Below are 20,246 nucleotides of genomic sequence, written 5' to 3'. Positions count from 1 at the left end.
CCACTCAGCCTTGTCCCCTTTCTCTGTTCCTTCAAGTATTTCCCCCAGGGATGAATTTTCTGCCTCCTCGCCCTTATTTGCGCTAAATTTAGTAAGTGGCAACAAATGGACTCTTGCCTATTGGATCCTTGGCTGTAAATTGAGTGCCTTCCGTTTAAAAAGTGCCGCGCTGTTCCCTTTCTGCTTTTAGGAAGTCTGGCCTTGACTAAGTGAAGTTTAAAATGTCTTTATTGGAGAACTTCAGTGATGGTCCTGAGAAGTAGCCACTGTAGCTCAACATGTTGGCACAAACCTCCAGCATGGGTAGAGTCATGGTCTGAGACCCAAGAGAAAATTGTGGGAAGTCTAACCAACTGCTTTGCTACCTCACCTTGAAGGTTACCTGCTCTCCAGCCTGAGATGGCAAGATGCCGCGTCTTGATTTAGTCAGTGGCATTATTGTCTGCTTGGTGTCTCATTTGCCGTTGCCACACTTAGTTTTTAAAAACTGAAAAAGGAAAATGAGGTCTTGTTTAACCATCTGGCCAATGGAAATTGGATAGTGATGCAATAGTTTTAGAATATATAGGAATTTTCAGCTGAAGTGAGATTCATGGGAAAGCAGAAGTTGCTCCTTGGCAGTTAAATCCATCACTTTAAAAAATTGATGTTATGAAAATATGAGAGGTCTTTACTATATTAAAAAAAAAACTAATGCAGTTGATTTTCATATGTACATTGTCTGCAAACACAGATAATTACCTAGATTCCTTAGGAGAACATGCAGTTTATGTTTATAAGCTTTAAACAGTTAGGTATTTGAACAGACTTTCAGTGGAAATCTTTCTAAAAGTAATTATATCCTTTTAATACAGAAACCCACATTGAATATATAAGGCAATATTTTATTAGTTTGCATTTTGAGTTATGTTTGTTCCTTGTTAACCTGTAGCAGCCCTTCCGCTTTTCTGGTAGATGAGCTTTACAACAGATAACCTGGCATGTTTGAATTTTCTGTAAAATAATGACTCACAGTGAAGTTCTGACATAATTTCTTTGGAGTAAAACTTTGAAGAATTAATCCATTTGCTTTGGCTATTCAAGGACTTTTTCTGTTTGTTTTCTGGATCTTAGTTGTCTGTCAGATAGAATATTTGGATTAGTAAGGTATTATTACTTATTATATATAGTCTGCTTACTATTAGCAATTACTTTTGGCTTTTCGTTTGATAACAGGTGATTTCAAATCAGAGAAGTCTAACGGGGAAATAAGTGAGTCTCCTGGAGGAGGAAGAGGAGCATCTGGTTCAACTCGGATTATCACCAGGTTACGGAACCCAGACAGCAAACTGAGTCAGCTGAAGAGCCAACAGGTGGCTGCTGCAGCCCATGAAGCAAATAAATTATTTAAGGAGGGGAAAGAGGTGTGTTATTCCTGTTTAAAACAAACATCTCTGGAATGTAAAATAATTTTTAAAATAGAGGCAAGATGTTTGTAGACATACACTTTTAAACTGTATTTTCCTCACTTCGAGAGTGTAGTGTGTAAGAAGATGAAAAGTGTTAGGTTTATGTTATGATAAATGTACACCCCAGTTTCAATCCATGCCTAGAAATGCTGAACATGGATACTTTTTTATATACGGTTAGTTTTATTGTATGCAGTTCTAAAGAGATAGAGGCTTCTTTTTCACATGTGGGAACAGGTAGGCTCTTTGTGGGCTTTATTAAAGGTTTAATGCTCAGATCTGACTGTAGTCATTTTAGGTGAACCTGCAACTAAAGGATGGGACTTAACCTCTTGACAGCAGACAGTAGTATGTAGAACATCATCTTAACCCCGATTTTGAAGAAAAAAAAAAGGAAGCTGAGACTCAGTATTTCTGTCCCCCAGCCAGCCATGGTGATTGAATAAGGGTCACAGTTGTGTCTTTCAGATTTGAGAATTATTTGCAGGGTAGATATTTGCAAGAATATGTAGTGTTTTTAACATCATAGAAAAGGCTTTAAAGCAGAGGTTTTCAGGCTACTTTTTCACTCTGACCCTCAGTAAGACATTTTTCATAGCCCAGTGTGCACACGCATGCTCAGTTGTGTCCACCTCTTTACGACACCACGGACTGTAGCCCACCAGGCCCCTCTGTCAATGGGTTTGTTCTGGAAAGAATACTAGAGTGGGTTGCCATTTCCTCCTCCTTTAGAGATTGAACCTGTGTCTCCTGCATTGCAGGTAGGTTCCTTACCACTGAGCCACTGGGGAAGCCCTTAGCAGCCCAGTACATATATTTAAAAGTTTCCTGAAATAGGATTTTACCTTACTGGGTGGGGAGTGCTCTAGTATTTTCTTTCCTAGTCTATTGTATTATAGTTCTTCTTTTTTTTTTAAGCTGGATAAGGCCCACTATTGATTTCACAGGCCACTAAAGGATTGGAATCAACTATTTAAAACACTGTTTTCATATATCTATGGGCTCTTATCTAAAGCTGGAATGATAAAAGGAACAGAATAAAATATATTTTTAGGAGTGTATTTTGGAGGGAAATAGTACATGTAATGCCCTCATGCTTAACCCTAACCCCTGAGTATTGTAAGCTTGAGATAATGATTGTTGAATGATTTACATATCACACATTTGGTTTCAGGTGTATATTTGAGATATATAAAAGTACTTACTAATGTCCAACATATGACAGGCACTTTAATAAAGCTTAATTTTTTTTCTTTTTACAGGCACATCTTGGTTGTTTAATGATAAATAATTAGCTTTAGCTTATAACTGAGCTTTTAACTTCAAAAGTGCAGTCATAAGATATATTTTAACTTACTTTGAATGATAAATTAAAAACTGTGGAAAGACAGTTGATCAGATTTATTATGCATTTGACACAAATAATGAAGTCTCTTTTTATTTTCTTGGCCAGGTACTAGTAGTTAACTCTCAAGGAGAAATTTCACGGTTGAGCACCAAAAAGGAAGTGGTCATGAAGGGAAACATCAACAATTATTTTAAGTTGGGTCAAGAGGGGAAGTATCGTGTCTACCACAATCAGTACTCCACCAATTCATTTGCGTTGAATAAGCATCAGCACAGAGAAGACCATGATAAGAGAAGACATCTTGCACATAAATTCTGCTTGACTCCAGCTGGAGAGTTCAAATGGAATGGTTCTGTCCATGGGTCCAAAGTTCTTACTATATCTACTCTGAGACTGACTATCACCCAGTTGGAAAACAATATCCCTTCCTCCTTTCTTCATCCCAATTGGGCTTCGCACAGGTAAAGGAAACTAAGGTTTGTTTATTGCTGTGAATATAGTAAATATTTATAAAATTATTGCAGTTGCACACTTTAGACTCATTTAAAAATGTGTATATTAAAATTTAAAATAAATATTAAAAAATTTGGCTGCACCAGGTCTTTACTGTGGCATGCAGGATCTTAAGTCGTGGCATGTAGGATCTAATTCCCTGACCAGGGATGGAACTCAGGCCCTGTGGATTGCGAGTGTAGAGTCTTGGCTACTGGACCAGTAGGGAAATCCCTAAACTATCATTATTAGTAAATTGAATGACATCAGTTTAGTCAGCAAAACATTGAGGATGTTAGGACTATGAGTGTACTTCTATAGTTACTGAACCAAGACTTCTTTGCTGGCAGTCTACTGGTTAAGACTCCATGCTTCTAAGGGCATGGGTTCAATCCCTGGTCAGGGATCTATCCTGTATGCTGTGCGGTATGACCAATAAATTGATTAATTGATTGATTAATTTAACATATAAAGTTAATGAACCAACACTGACATTTGGAAGATTTCTGGAAAGCAGTCTTTATTCCTGGATCCAAATGGAGTCCCAGCAAAGTTGGGACATATAGAAGGTGTAAGGATTTGGAGGACTAACTGACCTCTGAGATCCCTCCAGTGTTCAAAATCTGTGATTCTGTGAGGTAGAAACTTCCAGTAGCAGTGTATTTTGTACTTGATTAGCCTAGAAACATATGCCTTATATACGTGCTTAGTCACTCAGTCATGTCTGACTCTGTGCGGCCCCATGGACTGTAGTCTGCCAGTCTCCTCTATCCATGGGATTTTCTAGGCGAAAATACTGGAGTGGTTAGTCACTCCTTTCTCCAGAGGATCTTCCCAACCAGGGATTGAACCCAAGTCTCCTGCATTGCAGGCAGATTGTTTACTGGCTGAGCCACCAGGGGCTCCCCTGGATAAGCCCATGGACAAAGGAGCCTGGACGGCTACAGTCCATGGGGTCGCAAGGAGTTGGACATGACTGAGTGACTAACACTTTGACATGCCTTATAAGGTAAAGTCATAAATTACAACTCTGGTGGTTTTAATTTAAGGATCAACAAGATGAAATTTTGTTTTTCCCCATTTTTCCCCCACTTCTGAAATATAGGGCAAATTGGATCAAGGCTGTTCAGATGTGTAGCAAACCCAGAGAATTTGCATTGGCTTTAGCTATTTTGGAGTGTGCAGTCAAGCCAGTTGTGATGCTGCCAATTTGGCGGGAATCTTTAGGACATACCAGGTAAGTGAGTCCTGAGCTTTATGAATAATGTGTTAGACTCCCTTTTGGAGTATTAGTCTACTAATAATGAAAGTTAATGTCGTTAAAAAGCCATATTAAAGACTGAACTAATCTTGACCGCAAAGAGCCGAACACAACTGAGCAACTGAACAACCTTGACCTCATTTTTCTCCTCTCTAAGGTATAACCCTGAATGAATATTAGTTCTTATTTATGACATAGGATTGTAATGAAGAGCAGAAGAGATCAGGTATATACAAATGAAAAATATTTTCTCAAGTAAAAGAAACATCTTTAGGGGTTTTCCTGGGGGGCCAGTGGTTTAAGATTGTGCTTCGCCTGCAGGGAATTAAGATCCTGCACGCTGTAAGGCTCAGCCAAAAAAAAAAAGAAACTGAAAAAGCAACATCAAGTGAAAGCATTTTTATTGAATAGGAAGAATGCTCATGTGTTTTGAATATTTATTCTGGAATGTACTGGAGATCTGATATATTTAGAAACGAGTATTTGGCCTAACATGATGTAGCTCCTAAGTAGTCCAAGAGTTACGTGACTTTAGCACCTGGTTAACAAAAAGGATAGCTGTTGTGACGCAACTCTACTTTTTAGCTCGAATGGATTTATTTTGTAACTTTAAAAGTTCTTATTATAAAAATAATATAAGCTTACAGTGAAAAGCATAAATTATTACTTAATGTGATAAGTAAGACTCCTTCTGAAGAACTATGGATAGAGGTTCGTGACATTGTACAGGAGGCACTAATCAAGACCATCCCAAAGAAAAAGAAATGCAAAAGGGCAGAATGGTTGTCTGAGGAGGCCTTACAAATAGCTGTGAGAAGAAGAGAATTGAAAGGCAAAGGAGAAAAGGAAAGATATACCCATCTGAATGCAGAGTTCCAAAGAATAGCAAGGAGAGATAAGAAAGCCTTCCTCAGGGGTCAGTGCAAAGAAATAGAGTATCACAATAGAATGGGAAAGACTAGAGATCTCTTCAAGAAAATTAGGGATACCAAGGAAACATTTCATGCACAGATGGGCACAATAAAGGACAGAAATGGTATGGATTTATCAGAAGCAGAAGATACTAAGAAGAGGTGGCAAGAATACACAGAAGAACTATACAAAAGATATCTTAATGACCTAGAAAACCATGATGGTGTGATCACTTACCTAGAGCCAGACATCCTGGAATGTGAAGTCATGTGGGCCTTAGAAAGCATCACAACAAACAAAGCTAGTGGAAGTGATGAAATTCTAGTTGAGCTATTTCAAATCCTAAAAGATGATGCTGTGAAAGTGCTGCACTCAGTATGCCAGCAAATCTGGAAAACCCAGCAGTGGCCACAGGACTGGAAAAAGGTCAGTTTTCATTCCAGTCCCAAAGAATGGCAATGCCAAAGAATACTCAAACTACTGCACAATTGTACTCATCTCACACACTAGCAAAGTAATGCTCAAAATTCTCCAAGCCAGGCTTCAGCAATACGTGAACTTCCTGATGTTCAAGCTGGTTTTAGCAAAGGCAGAGGAACCAGAGATCAAATTGCCAACATCCGCTGGATCATGGAAAAAGCAAGAGAATTCCAGAAAAACATCTATTTCTGCTTTATTTGACTATGCCAAAGCCTTTGACTGTGTGGATCACAGCAGACTGTGCAAAATTCCTCAAGAGATGGGAATACCAGACCACCTGACCTGCCTCCTGAGAAATCTGTGTGCAGGTCAAGAAGCAACAGTTAGAACTGGACATGGAACGACAGGTTGGTTCCAGATCGAGAAAGGAGCATGTCAAGGCTATATTGCCACCCTGCTTATTTAACTTATATGCAGAGTACATCATGAGAAATGCCAGACTGGATGAAGCACAAGCTGGAATCAAGATTGCTGGGAGAAATATCAATAACCTCAGATAGGCAGATGACACCACCCTTATAGCAGAAAGCAAGGAGGAACAAAGAGCCTCTTAATGAAAGTGAGAGAGGAGAGTTAAAAAGTTGGCTTAAAACTCAACATTCAGAAAACTAAGATCATGGCCTTTGGTCCCATCACTTCATGGCAAATAGATGGGGAAACAGTGGAAACAGTGACAGACTTTATTTTCTTGGGCTCCAAAATCACTGCAGATGGTGACTACAGACATGAAATTAAAAGACCCTTGATCCATGGAGGAAAAGTTATGACCAACCTAGATAGCATATTAAAAAGCAGAGACATTACTTTGCCAACAAAGGTCCATCTAGTCAAAGGTATGATTTTTCCAGTAGTCATGTATGGATGTGAGAGTTGAACTATAAAGAAAGCTGAGTACGAAGAATTGATGCTTTTGAACTGTGGTGTTGGAGAAGACTCTTGAAGAGTCCCCTGGATTGCAAGGCTATCCAACCTGTCCATCCTAAAGGAAATCAGTCCTGAATATTCATTGATGGACTGATGCTGAAGCTGGAGCTCCAATACTTTGGCCACCTAATGCGAAGAACTGACTCATTGAAAAAGACCCTGATGCTGGGAAAGATTGAAGGCAGGAGGAGAAGGGGATGACAGAGGATGAGGTGGTTGGATGGCATTACCGACTTGATGGACATGAGTTTGAGCAAGCTCCGGGAGTTGGTGATGGACAGGGAAGCCTGGCGTGCTCCAGTCCATGGGGTCACAAAGAGACAGACACCACTGACTGAACTAAAGACTCCTCCTACCTTGCCTGCCCCTTTGGGCCCACTCCAAAGGTATAATGCTATACTTTTAAAAAAATATAAATATATTTTGTGTTGATTTTTACAGCTGTATTTTACCTTATAATGGAAATTTTAAAGAAAAGTAAGTATGCCTGCTAAATATTTTTTATCTGTCAAAGGTTACTGTAAGTTTTCTGAATTCTTCCCCGCTCCTCCCCACCAACCTATAAATCTTATGGACACTTTTTTCCCTCTCTCCTTTCTCCCTCCTATTTTGAATGTAATTGCTGCTCCTGATAGAAACTTACACAAATGGAATGGACTTAAATTCTTCCTAGGATTAAAAATAACTTAGATACTATTACAGTTTACTAATCTCTATGAGATTATCAGGAAAGGTGAAAAAAAACAAAGGGAGAGGTCAAAGGACAAATAACCAATATCAAGAACATTTCTGATTCTCTGTCGGTGATGCTGTGATTTCAAACCTTCAGAGTCCACTGACATAGCATTCAGGCTTCCTACATCTGTAGAGAAAGCATCCTGTTGAACGCCTTGTTTTAAGTGGGAGAAGGGTTGGGGAGGAGGAGTCCCACAGGTGTCAGCCGTTGGAGGTAGGGCAGAGGCCATGCTCTTAGGCACGAAAAGAATGTCTGGTTCAGTTTGAAGGATATCACTGTGCCTATCAGAGTAAGGATTTGGGCAGGACCAGAGGATTTCATAAGAAAGTTCTTCAAATTTTAGGAAAACAGGTAATTCTATTTAAATTGTTCCATATGGAAAAAAGGAAATCTTGTGCATTAGTTCTGTCTGTGTTATAACTTGATAAATAGGCAAATAGTTAAATGGAAAAGTAAGAACCTGTCTCATTTATTAATATTTACCATTGATTAATAATTAATAGCAAATAGAAGTATATGCAGGAAATCTTAAAGCATTAGGAAATATACTCAGGAGTAAATTAAAAGAATAATTGTGACAAAATTGACTTCCTCTTGGCATTGAACATTTGTCTGTTTTTAGGAGATTATTAATACCGTGCTATCTTAAGAAGTCAGAGAAAACTTTGATTTTCTCTTTAGATGTCAGGAGGGTATTTGTTTATTAAGATATGAGTTCATTATTAATTCTTGTATTAAGTATTAAAAAATACTTAAGTAAATAGAAATAGATGAGTGACTACCTCTACCCACCCTGCTTTGTTGTAAAGATACATTTCAGACCAAACCATCATTTTTTTATGGAACTCTTGAAGTTTTCCCATTAACATTTAGGTAGAACAAAACAAGAGAATCCCTACTGTTACTGTTAACTTTTCCTAAAAGTATTAGTTAATGCAGTTTGCCAAGAGATGTAAAACATACATAGGTAAATGTAGGGATAGTTATTTAAGTTGGTTTAATTATATACTTAATTGACTGAAAAACTATAAAACAATATGAAAATTAAAAAGGTGGCCCCTGTACTCCACAATAGGATTTATATATACAAATAGTAACCATGAAAAAAATACAGAGGGAGTTCTGAGTTAAAATAACAAATTAAAAAGTATGTTTAGTTTTGTTGCCTATTGAACTCCACCATAGCTATGCAAAGGGATTTTTTTCAAAGCATAAACCAACAGGGACAAGGGAAACCACAGAGAACGCAGTGCCGTGTAGCTGTGGAAGCAATATTGCAGGTGAACAAGCGGTACCCTAACCAAGAAAGGCAGATCCCAAGTCAGTGGGGGAGAACTGAGAATTTTCACCAGTCACACCGTAGAATCCTTGAAAGGCACGGAAGCAGCAAGTGCAGAGCAATCTGCTTGGGATTCTTTCTGGGCAGTGCAGCTGTTTATACCCGGTCCTGCCGGGTTCCCTGAGTGTGGTGAGTCTTCTAGCCCTTGCTGATGGCCCCACCCTGTAATTGCACCACAAGAAGCTCTTAACTTGTGAAGTGTGACCCGGAGACAAGTTTATTTTTTCCTGGGGTGCTTTTTTTAATAGTGACAATATTGCTCTTGCTCATGCAGCTGGTTTTATTCTCGCTACTGGGTTTTCAGGACACACGTTAGGTGCTTGTAAAACTATGAAGAAAAGCAAGGAAATGATAGCACAGCACAGAGTCAGCATAATGCCTGCCTGGGGTGGGACATTCTAGCTTTGGATGTAGTCGTTATTGATAAGGGTCTGTTTCTTAACCTGGTTGCAGTTTACATGTTTTTAAAGATTATAATGAAGAAAATATCCAGCAATAACACAATACTTCAGACCAGGAATAAATTTAATTCAGGGCATGTAAAGAAATCATTTATACTTTGCTAAAGATATAAAGGCTACCTTGGGACTTCCTCAGCAGTCCAGCAGTTAGGACTTCACACTTCCACGGTGGGTTCAGTCCCTGATTGGGGAACTGGGATCCACATGACACACAGCAGCAGCACCCCCTCCCCTCAGCGCCTCCCCCGCCAGAAGGAAAAGATATAAAGGATATACTTTGAGTAAATGGAAAGAGACATCATATGCTTCCATACAGTATACTAATTATGCTAATTTAGTCTATCAAATTTAATTTTCATTTGCAATGTGGATAGTTTTCCTTTTGGAGAGTGAGGGAGACTTGACCAAAATGATACTAGTATTTCTTCTAGAAGACTTATTGTGTAAGAAAAGGAAAACAGGTATTACAGGAAAAGGATTAGATATTTAGAATGTGTTTTGAAGCTACAATAGTCAAAATACTTTGTCCTAGAGAAAAAGTAGAGCAGAGGAATCAAACAGAGAATCCAAAAATAAACCTAAATACACATGGAAATCTACTGTGATAGCTTTTCCTGTCAGACAAGGAAGGAGGGTGTGTTTGGGGAAAATGTCATCCAAATTCCTGCTTCAGCAAAAACATTCATCAGACAAATGAGGATTAAAAAGAAAAACAACATACTGTTAAAAACAGTAACAAAAAGCTTAAATAAGAGAGCATGGATTAATTTATATTTTTGTTGTGATACTTTCTTTTCAAACAGATATAAAACCCAGATGCCATAGATGAAAAAAGTGGATATATGTATGTAAAATTCTCAGTGGAAAAATAATATAATCAAACTCAAAAGACAGCTGAGACACTGAGGAAAAATATTTGCACCACAAATGGAAACTTTCCTTTAAAATGAAAAAGACCTTTTTTATAAATGAAATATCCATTGCCGACAAGACATAGGATTTGAACAGGCATCTGGCAGCAAAATAAATGTGAAAGGCCAGTAGACATTTTAAAAAAAAGTGGTTACTTCTCTCATAATTAAGTGTAAATAAAAACAATGGGATAATATTTCTTCTTTCTCAGTTGGGCTAATAATTTAGAAATCTGGTGCTGACGAGTGAAGGTGTGGGAAAGCAGGGTGACTAGAGTCGATGGCAATGTGAAGTATATAATTCTGCAGAGCAATTGGGCACTGTCAGCATTTTAAATACAATGCTCTTTGGACTCAGCCATCCTACCAGTGGGAAACATAAGGGGTTACTCCTCATGTTTACTAAGAAATAGGAAGACAGAGACAGCAAAGCCCCATGGACATGGGGAACAGAGTGGAGGCTCATTCTGCACTTGGTGGCCTGGGTCTCTGTGAGCCGAGGACGCATGGAGGAAACCCCTGTCTCCAGTGTGCCCTCCAGTGTGGAGCAGCGTCTGGAGGCTCAGACTACCAACCTCCTGGGGTTTGATTCCTGGGGCCACCAGGCTGCCAGCAGTAGCCAGGATTTCTGCCTAACCATGTGGAAGTGAACCCCTTCATAGCTCACCTTTCTTGCTGCTTTTTCCCATAAGGATTGTCTCAGCAGTGTTGAAAACAATAGAATCTGCTCTGGTAGAGGGAAATCATAGGTTAGCTACAGTACTGTCTCACTGGCCTGGCATCCCCAGCAAAGAAAAGCGTTTGTCTTTGGTGATGAAGATGGACCTGTTCCTCACATGAACACCAAGAGCACAGGCCGAGTGCCAGGCTCAGCTGTGTGTTCCCAGAGTGTCAGTGCACTGGTGCTCTCCCCAGACAGGGCTTCCTTTCTGGCCAGCATCTGTGAAGGTGGCTCAGTTGCTGTGTCAGACCTGGCCTTTCGTAGGAGTTTAAAGCTGAGCCCACAGAATCCCTGTGGAGAAATACTGCTTGCTTGTGGCTCAGTCACTCCTGTAGTCTGGGGAGCTGAGGCTGTCGGGTTTTCCACCAAGCTGTGCCTACAGAGCTTGCCCCACTCCCTGACTCCAGAGTGGCTGCAGATCTGTGATATCTGAGACTCCCCGGTGAGAACTTCCTCCCTTTCTTCTTCTCCTGTCATTTGTGAGAGAATGAAGAATCGTTGCTATACTAGTTGTGTGCAGTTAACAGATTCTAGGGTCCTGTAGTCATAGGGACATGAAACTTGTTTCAGAGTGGAGATAGGTTTTTGGTGGAAGGATGGAGAAAGAAAAAAGAATTAAATCCCCTCTTACATCTTTGTAGCACCTACCACTCCCCCAGTTAACAAAAGAGCTCTTTCTTCTTTCCATATAGCTGTGCATTTGAAATTAGCTACTTCTGGGTAAGGTATGATAAAAGCAGTTATTCTACCACTAGGGCTTTTAGAGACAGGCGCTCCTTTGTAGACTTTGGTTAATGTTCTTTTTTATGGGAAATACTCCCATTCAAGAAATCTAGTGTAATCAACTTAAAGCAAAGCCTCACCACAGACTCACCTGTCTCCTTACAGATAGGTGCAGTGGTATCTGATTTCCTGCCTTAAAAAAAGAGCATGGTCTATGCCATATGCCTAGTGATTATTGCCTGATTAATGTGGTCCTTCCTGCCCAACCCTTCCAGTCACCCAAAAGCGGGTCCCTGTCTCTCTGCTTGTAGGAAGCCTAAATTCTATGTTAGTGGACCCTGTGAAGACTCTACTAAAGAGAGTCTAAATAGAAAGTGCTAAATAGAAATATTGGTTGATAAAAGTTTTGGGACTTGTTGATCTTTTTGTGGGGAGGTAAGAAGATAATGTATCTTAGGGTTTGGAAAGATCTAGTGCAGTTTTCCGTTGATTAAAAACTGTGTAATTGTATTTGTAATATAACATCCTTTGTGTGATTAGAATGTTGGTATATCCATGAAGTAAGTCATAAGTGAGTTATTTCTTATGGAGAGGCATATGGGAAGGACAGCAAGTTTTATTTTTGCCTTTTTGTACTGTTTGATTTTCTACTATTACATAATTGTATATCTGCTTATTTTTTGCGACTTGTCAGTTTTCTGGGTTGTGGAATTATAGTTAATCATCCTTTGCTTTTACCATCCTAATCTTCAGTACTGTATTTTTATCTTTTTATTTTTTAAATGTAATTCTGTCTTTCTATTCATATATTCTTAGGTTACATAGAATGACATCAATTGAAAGAGAAGAAAAGGAGAAAGTCAAAAAAAAGGAGAAAAAACAAGAAGAGGAAGAAACAATGCAGCAAGCTACATGGGTAAAATACACATTTCCAGTTAAACATCAGGTAATTTTTAGGATGATCTTATTTAAAAGTGTTAGCCATTTCTGAGACTTTGATTCTGCAACTTCGAATACTTAGTAATTTTATTTTACTTTTGATACACTCTTAATTAACATAGTTTGAACGAAGTAAATCTTTCTAGCAATTTTATAAGCATAGGTTTTTCTTAGTAAAATAGATGTGAGTCATCAGACGAATTTGTAGAAATTGTTATAAAATGTAAAATTGGTTTTTACATTTTGTATCAGGAATATTTAAGTTTCTTCAGAAATCTTTGATTCTGGGTGAAAATAAAATTGGCAAATTAATTTGCCTGACTGTTGATTTTATTTGGTAAAAATATGTAAAATCAAATGTGCTTTATGAAACATTCTCATTCTTGTTTAATCAGCATGTTTTTATTTACACCAGGTTTGGAAACAAAAAGGAGAGGAATACCGAGTAACAGGATATGGTGGTTGGAGCTGGATTAGTAAAACTCATGTTTATAGGTTTGTTCCTAAATTGCCAGGCAATACCAATGTGCATTACAGAAAGCCAGTAGAAGGAGGTAAGTAACTGAAGCTATTTTCCTGCATAATTGTTTCTGATCCATATTCTTACAAATTTGTAGTATATTGACAATATTTTAGATAAAAGTTTTTCTGACATTCTTTCTAGAATGTGTAAAATTACTAATGTAGTTTAACAAGCTCTCATTTTTAAAATTACCTTTATTCACAGGGTTTTGATACTTAGGATTCTAGCTTTAAAAGGTCAGAGAATAGAACTTGTTGAAAGAAAGAAGACCTCAGCTACTTAATTGTCTTTCTAAAATCTTAAATTCAATACTGCTTAACTTCTTGAGGAATCAAATCTCTGGTGACTTCAGATTTGTAACGTATAACAAAACCAGAAAGAAAGCAATAGAGGCTTCCATAACACTATCACGTAAAGGAGAGATTAATTCAGTTTATGCCACTGGCTGATGACTTCAGTATTTAGAATCACAGAATTCTAGAGGTAAACTGTCCTTTTAGAAGACCATGTATTTTGAAACTCATGCTACATGAACAAATTATTTCATGAAGATGTTAAGGGACATGCTGAAGCTCACATAGACGAAGAGTAATAGAATCCTGGCTAAACCTCTGTCTGCTGGCTTCCATTCCCCTTTCTGCACTCTACCTTGTCAAGTCTCTTTTGTTATCTAAGTGATTTTCAAGAGCAGTTCTGTTCGCTCTGCAGTATAATTTGCTGGTTTATGGTGTGGTATGGTCTTTGTTGTGAAACCTGTGTTGTAGGTCAAATAAGTACACACTTAGCTAACTGATTGGGCTTACTTGTGAATGGTTCTTGTGAAACCTAGACTGGTAGATTTTTTAAACTATTAAAGTTGTCCTTGAATTACCTTTAGTAGATGCTCAATAACTATTTGCTAAATAGAAATATTAAGTATTTAGTTACTTATCTGATTATATTCAAGCTAAATGTCCATTATAATAAATTCCAAAAGATTAACTTTTTATTATCATTTCATGCGCTAGTTACTGTGTAGCACTTAGAATTATGGAGAGCTTTTAATTGTGTCTGACCTGCTTTGTCCTATGTAATAAAATCCAGATTATCGATATACAAAACATTTAGGCTTTTGTAAATTTCTTTTGTATCCACTTTCCTTAGCATGGGGTTTTCTATTGTCTTAATGCTGGGCCTTTATCCAGCAGGTACCATGTTGGTCTTGGAGCATCTTTTGAGTCTTTTCCTCCCTAATTAGTTGCTAGCAGGGGAAAAAACTAGTGGTAAATCAGATCCAAACAAGGCCACACTTTGCATTTGGTTTTTTTTCTCTTTTCAGTGACACAGACTTAAATATTCTTAACCTGGAAGTCCATAGATAAACTTCAATTCCATCTAAGAATCCATTGAAATTTATTAACAAAAGCTTCTGTATGTACTTTTTTCCTAGATAGGGAATCATAGCTTTATCCAGTTCTAATATGGTTCTGTGATACAAACTATGTTCGAAACCGCTCATGGAGACTTTCTGGGGTCAGTGAAGAGGGTGAAACAGTCTCCTAGGTGAAGATTCCTTAAGCGTGTCTAAAGTGTAGTCTTTACTTCTATGGTTTAAGTCAGCTGAGCATATAAGAAAGTATATAGTATATTCAATTTTTGTTTTGTGAATTAAAAATAAGGTATACATTGCTGGAATATACTTCATAATTTCCACTAAACTAGGTGTTTTAAAGTAATTGCTAATATTTGACATACTTGTAATTACTATGTACTTGGTTCTTTTTAGTTAAAAATAACATGGATGAAAATATGGATGAATCGGATAGAAGGAAAAGTCCGCGAAGCCCTAAAAAGATAAAAACAGAGCCTGATTCTGAGAAAGGCGAGGTAAAAGACTCTGATGCTGCAAAAGGAGCAGACCAAAGTGAAATGGACATTTCAAAGGTTACTGAGAAGAAGGATCAAGGTAAGGAGAGTCAAGTGTGGAGGGCACCTGGGGGTGATAAGAAAGCACTGGATCTAGTTGGCACAGCAGGAAAGGTACTGCTTTGTCTCTTTTCGATAACAGCATTATTGAAACATGATTCATATGCCATATAATTCATCCACTCAGAGTGTACAGTTCACAGAATTGTTCAGCAGTCACCACGCTCAATTTTAGAGCATTCTCATCACCCCAAACAAAAACCTCATATCCACCAGCAGTTGGTCCTCTATCTTCCCCTAAATCCAAGTCTGCTTTCTGTCTTTATGGATTTGCCTGTTTTGGACATTCCATATAAATGGAATCAGGTAGTATGTGGTCCTTTGTGTCTGGCTTCTTTCACTTAGCTTATTTTCAGAGTTCTTCCATGTTGTGGCATATATTAATATCAGTAGTTCATTTCTTTTTATTTACAAGTAATATTCTGTTGTATGAATATGTCATGTTTTGTTTATCCATTCATCAGTTGATGAACATCTGGGTTGTTTCTTTTTCGCTGTTAAGAATAATGGTAATAAGAACATTTGTATAGAAGTTCTTCTGTAGACGTGCGTTTTCATTTATCTTGGGTAAATATGTAGGGGTGGAATTGCTGAATCAAAGATAACTCTGTGTTCAGCCTTTTGAGGAACTTACCTTGTCTTTTGTAAACAGTTGTTTTTTAAAAACTAGATGAGTTAGATAATGCATAAACCTTAAGATGTATTATAAGCCTAAAATAAATGAAATCTTACGTGAAGGTACTGGTACATGCAATAGATATCACGTACTAATTTTTCACTGTGACATTCCATCATTTTTAGATACTGAGAATCAGAATATTTAAATATTTGGTATGTATGTGGTTTTTAAACTTTATAAAGTTTAGCCCTGTCCATTGACCTATTTTAATCATATCAGGAACTTTTAAATATATAGCTATTTAGGGTTCATGTTTGGGATCACATGTACACCCGTGGTGGATTCATGTCAATGTATGGCAAAACCAATATAGTATTGTAAAGTAAAATAAAGTAAAAATAAAATTTTTTAAAAAAAGAAAAAATATATAGCTATTTATAGTTATGATTTAAGTAAAAGTAAGAAAAACTGGTATTTTTTTAAAATAAAAATATTATGAATTCCACATTTCAGACTAAAAACTACATTTATATCAATGTCTTTGTTTCACAGATGTAAAAGAAGTTTTAGATTCTGACAATGATAAATCCTTTAAAGAAGAACCGATGGAAATAGATGATGATATGAAAACAGAGTCCCATGTAAATTGTCAGGAAAGCTCTCAAGTAGATGTGGTTAATGTCAGTGAGGGTTTTCATCTAAGGACTAGTTATAAAAAGAAAATCAAATCATCCAAACTAGATGGACTTCTGGAAAGGAGAATTAAACAGTTTACACTGGAAGAAAAACAACGCCACGAAAAAATGAAGTTGGAGGGTGGGATTAAAGGTTCGGGAAAGACCCCTACAAGTTCTGTGAAAAGTCTGTCTGAGTCACCAGTCATAACGAAAGTAAAAGAAGGATGTCAGAGTGACTTGCTTACACAAGAACAGAGCTCTAACTCAAGTAACGATAAATCCGAAGACTCAATTCAGGGATGTTCACAGAGTGATTCCTCAATTCTTGGAATCAGTGACCCTGATCATACAGCAAACAAACTTTATTCAAAAGATCAAATGTTAGAGGATGTCTCCATTCAGAGCGCAGAGACACACTGTCAAAAACAAAATTCTGTTCAAAATGACATGGATGAGGGTCTCTCTGACCCTGCCAATGAAGGCCAGGAGCCCAGTAAGATTAAAACAAAAGGAACTGATTTTCTCATTGATGACTCTAAACTAGCCAGCGCAGATGAAATTGGCACTTTGATCTATAAGAACAGAAAACCATTCATACAGGAAGATAATGACACCACTGTGTGTCCCTCCCAGAGCCCTTTGCTTCCATCAGTACCTAAAAGTACTGATGATAGAGATATCCCGTCTCTGTCAAAAGCAATAGTCTTTGAAGGAAAACTGGGATGTGACTCTGAATATAATAGCACTTTGGAAAATAGTTCTGATACTATGTCTGTTCAGGACAGCAGTGAAGAAGATATGATTGTTCAAAATAGCAATGAGAGTATTTCTGAACAGTTAATAACTCAAGAACAAGCTAGTGAAGGCTTTGAACCACTGAAACGTGAATTTGTTTCAGATAAGACTACTGGAAGCTGTGATGACAGGCTGCAGGGTAAGGTAAATGACGCAAATGGTAGAAAGCCAAGTCAAGATCAGAAATTAGAGGAGAGACCACTTAATAAGTGTATCGATCAAAACAGCCTGAAAAGTGTCACTGATAAAAAGAATAATGAAAACCGAGAGTCTGAAAAAAAAGGACAGAAAGCAAGTACCTTTCAAATAAATGGAAAAGATAATAAAGCTAAAGTATATTTGAAAGGTGAATGCTTGAGAGACATCTCTGAGAGTAAAATAGGAAGTGGGGACATTGAACCAAAGGTTAATAATATAAATAAAATTATTCCTGAAAATGATATCAAGCCTTTGACTGTTAAAGAATCTACTGTAAAGCCATTCATGAATGGTGATGTCATTATGGAAGATTTTAATGAAAAAAACAACTTGGAAACAAAATCACGTTTACTGAGGTCTTCGGATGCTGAAGGTGGCTACCATGGTAGCCTGGAGACACTGCCATCAACCAGAGAGTCTGAGAGTGCCCAGGCCACCATGCCTCTGCCGTCTTGTCCAGAAGGCAGTTCATCCAATCAGGTAGAAGATATGGAAATTGACACCTCCAAAGTTAAGAAAGTTACTTCGTCCCCTGTTACTTCTGGAGAGGAATCTAACCTCAGTAATGATTTTATTGATGAAAATGGCCTCCCCACCAACAAAGATGAAAATGTCAATGGAGAACCTAAAAGAAAAACGGTCATCACAGAAGTCACCACCATGACATCCACAGTGGCCACAGAATCAAAAACCGTAATTAAGGTAGCAAAGGGGGATAAGCAGACCGTGGTCTCTGCCACGGAAAATTGTGCCAAGTCCACCGTCACAACCACCACTACAACAGTGACCAAGCTTTCCACGCCCTCTGCAGGCAGCGACGTGGACATCATCTCTGTGAAGGAGCAGAGCAAAACTGTGGTCACCACAACCGTGACAGACTCGCTGACCACCGCCGGAGGCACTCTGGTCACATCTATGACCGTGAGCAAAGAATATTCCACAAGAGACAAAGTGAAACTCATGAAGTTTTCAAGACCCAAAAAGACTCGTTCAGGTACAGCTCTGCCGTCGTACAGAAAGTTTATCACCAAGAGCAGCAAGAAGAGCATATTTGTTTTGCCCAATGATGACCTAAAAAAATTGGCCAGAAAAGGAGGAATCCGAGAAGTCCCTTATTTTAATTACAATGCAAAACCTGCCTTGGATATATGGCCATATCCTTCTCCTAGACCAACCTTTGGTATCACTTGGAGGTATGTACTTTTAAATGCCTTTGGGGGAGGGAGAACGTTTTTGAAAAATTGTCTAATAAGAATATCTCATTTATGAGATAATAGAAACAAGACAGGGAAATATATATTTAATGGGCATGTTAGTAATGGAAATAAGATACAGAGTTTTTAACTCGGCCAGCTGGTAGGTACTAAAGCTTGCTTAGGGAAAAAGAATGTTTAAAGACTGAAAATGTAAGGGAATCTTTTAAAATGAAACTCAACTTCACTTTTCATAAGGCACAAGAAATGTGTCAAACATAGTTGTTTTTGTGGTCTAACCTTCCAGATATTGCCATGTGTTTGCTTTGGGAATGAAATAATCACAGAATTAGATACTCATCAACTTTCTGGAATGTTTGTATTTTATTGAATATTTCTATTAGGTAATTCATAAAAACAGAAGACATAGGAGACATGCCTATGACTCACACAAGGTTCATCATAACGTAGAAATCTTCCTGAATGTAACTTATTTGCAATGTAAACATTTGTTTTGGAGTTCTCTGTTATTTTTGTGAGGAAAGGTAATCTGAGATTCCTTAGAGAGTTTATTTAAACCCAGAAATAGTCTTAATTTAAAATTTTCTGGGCATTAAGCTTTGGGGATGAGTCATAAGTACAAAGAGTTGGCAGTTGTAAAATCATGTAGTTTTAAATTGGGGAAGGATCTTAGAAATTCGTTATCTTTTTTTCAACGCGTAGTAACTTGCCTCTGGCCACAGAGGGAGTTAGGAGCAGTGCCTGGTTTTCCTGAATCTCAGTCCAGTCCTTTATCTGTTGTATCACATTTCGCATATTTGCCCCTTGCTTTGTCCTTTTCCATGGCCTTGTCTTTTTATCTCTTCACTTTTACATCTGAAAAGGATGGAACATGAACATCAGAAACAAGTTCTGTGGGACAGGCGCAGAAACCGGGAACGGTCTTATTTGCAGTTAGTTTTCGCCTAAGATCCTGAAGTTCATGACATCAGCAAGCTCCTTAGCAGACTCCATTTCACTTTAGGCTTCATGTCTTTGTGTCTTTAATATGGTTTCTTTAAGTTGAAATCATACTTTTTTGGTTTTCTTTATATTACAGTTAGCATTTAAAAAAAAAAAGACTGTAATGAATACTCTCTATGAAGGAATTAATATGACCAGTCATAGTTGGTTTGACCAAGTTTTTTAATAACTCATCTTTTGATTTGAATTAAATATCATCACTCCATTACACATTCAATAGAGACAGCTGAAAAGTACAATTTCTCTGCAGGGCCTGCAATGAAGGATTTGCAGAATCCTGCAGGGAATCAAGGAACTCTTCATTACAGTTCATGGATTTGTAGGATTACTCTGCACTTTTCTGCTTTCTTCATTGAGAGCGGTCCCCAAATGTATCCTTGACTGTCCTGCAGGTAACTTCTTTCCCACTGGAAAAGTTACTATGTACAAATACTTTAATTAAAGTGACCTGGCACTTGTGGAGGCCGGCCTTTCTGCTCTTTTCTGTTCTGAAATGGAAGGTAGGCTTGACTGGGAAGCACTGTCCTCTGAACCAGTTCTGTTCCCATGTTGCCCAGG

At 37.9% G+C, this 20,246-nt stretch overlaps 1 protein-coding gene across 14 annotated transcripts in view; it reads left to right on the top strand.

The window, feature by feature from the left end:
• The window catches only part of BPTF (bromodomain PHD finger transcription factor), a 133,372-nt gene that overhangs the window by 71,677 nt on the left and 41,449 nt on the right, over positions 1-20,246 (top strand). For all 14 annotated transcript variants that reach the window (XM_018065376.1, XM_018065372.1, XM_018065368.1 and 11 more), the window contains 7 exons: positions 1,216-1,403; positions 2,902-3,257; positions 4,394-4,525; positions 12,573-12,702; positions 13,111-13,249; positions 14,984-15,163; positions 16,355-18,665. In XM_018065376.1, the coding sequence (XP_017920865.1) occupies positions 1,216-1,403; positions 2,902-3,257; positions 4,394-4,525; positions 12,573-12,702; positions 13,111-13,249; positions 14,984-15,163; positions 16,355-18,665 (3,436 nt within the window). The remainder of the gene's footprint in view (positions 1-1,215; positions 1,404-2,901; positions 3,258-4,393; positions 4,526-12,572; positions 12,703-13,110; positions 13,250-14,983; positions 15,164-16,354; positions 18,666-20,246) is intronic.

Source organism: Capra hircus, chromosome 19 (assembly GCF_001704415.2).
Source record: "Capra hircus breed San Clemente chromosome 19, ASM170441v1, whole genome shotgun sequence".
NCBI classification, from domain to species: Eukaryota; Metazoa; Chordata; class Mammalia; order Artiodactyla; family Bovidae; genus Capra; species Capra hircus.
The sequence above is the reverse complement of the archived record's forward strand: the minus strand, read 5'-3'. Positions and strand labels throughout refer to the sequence as shown.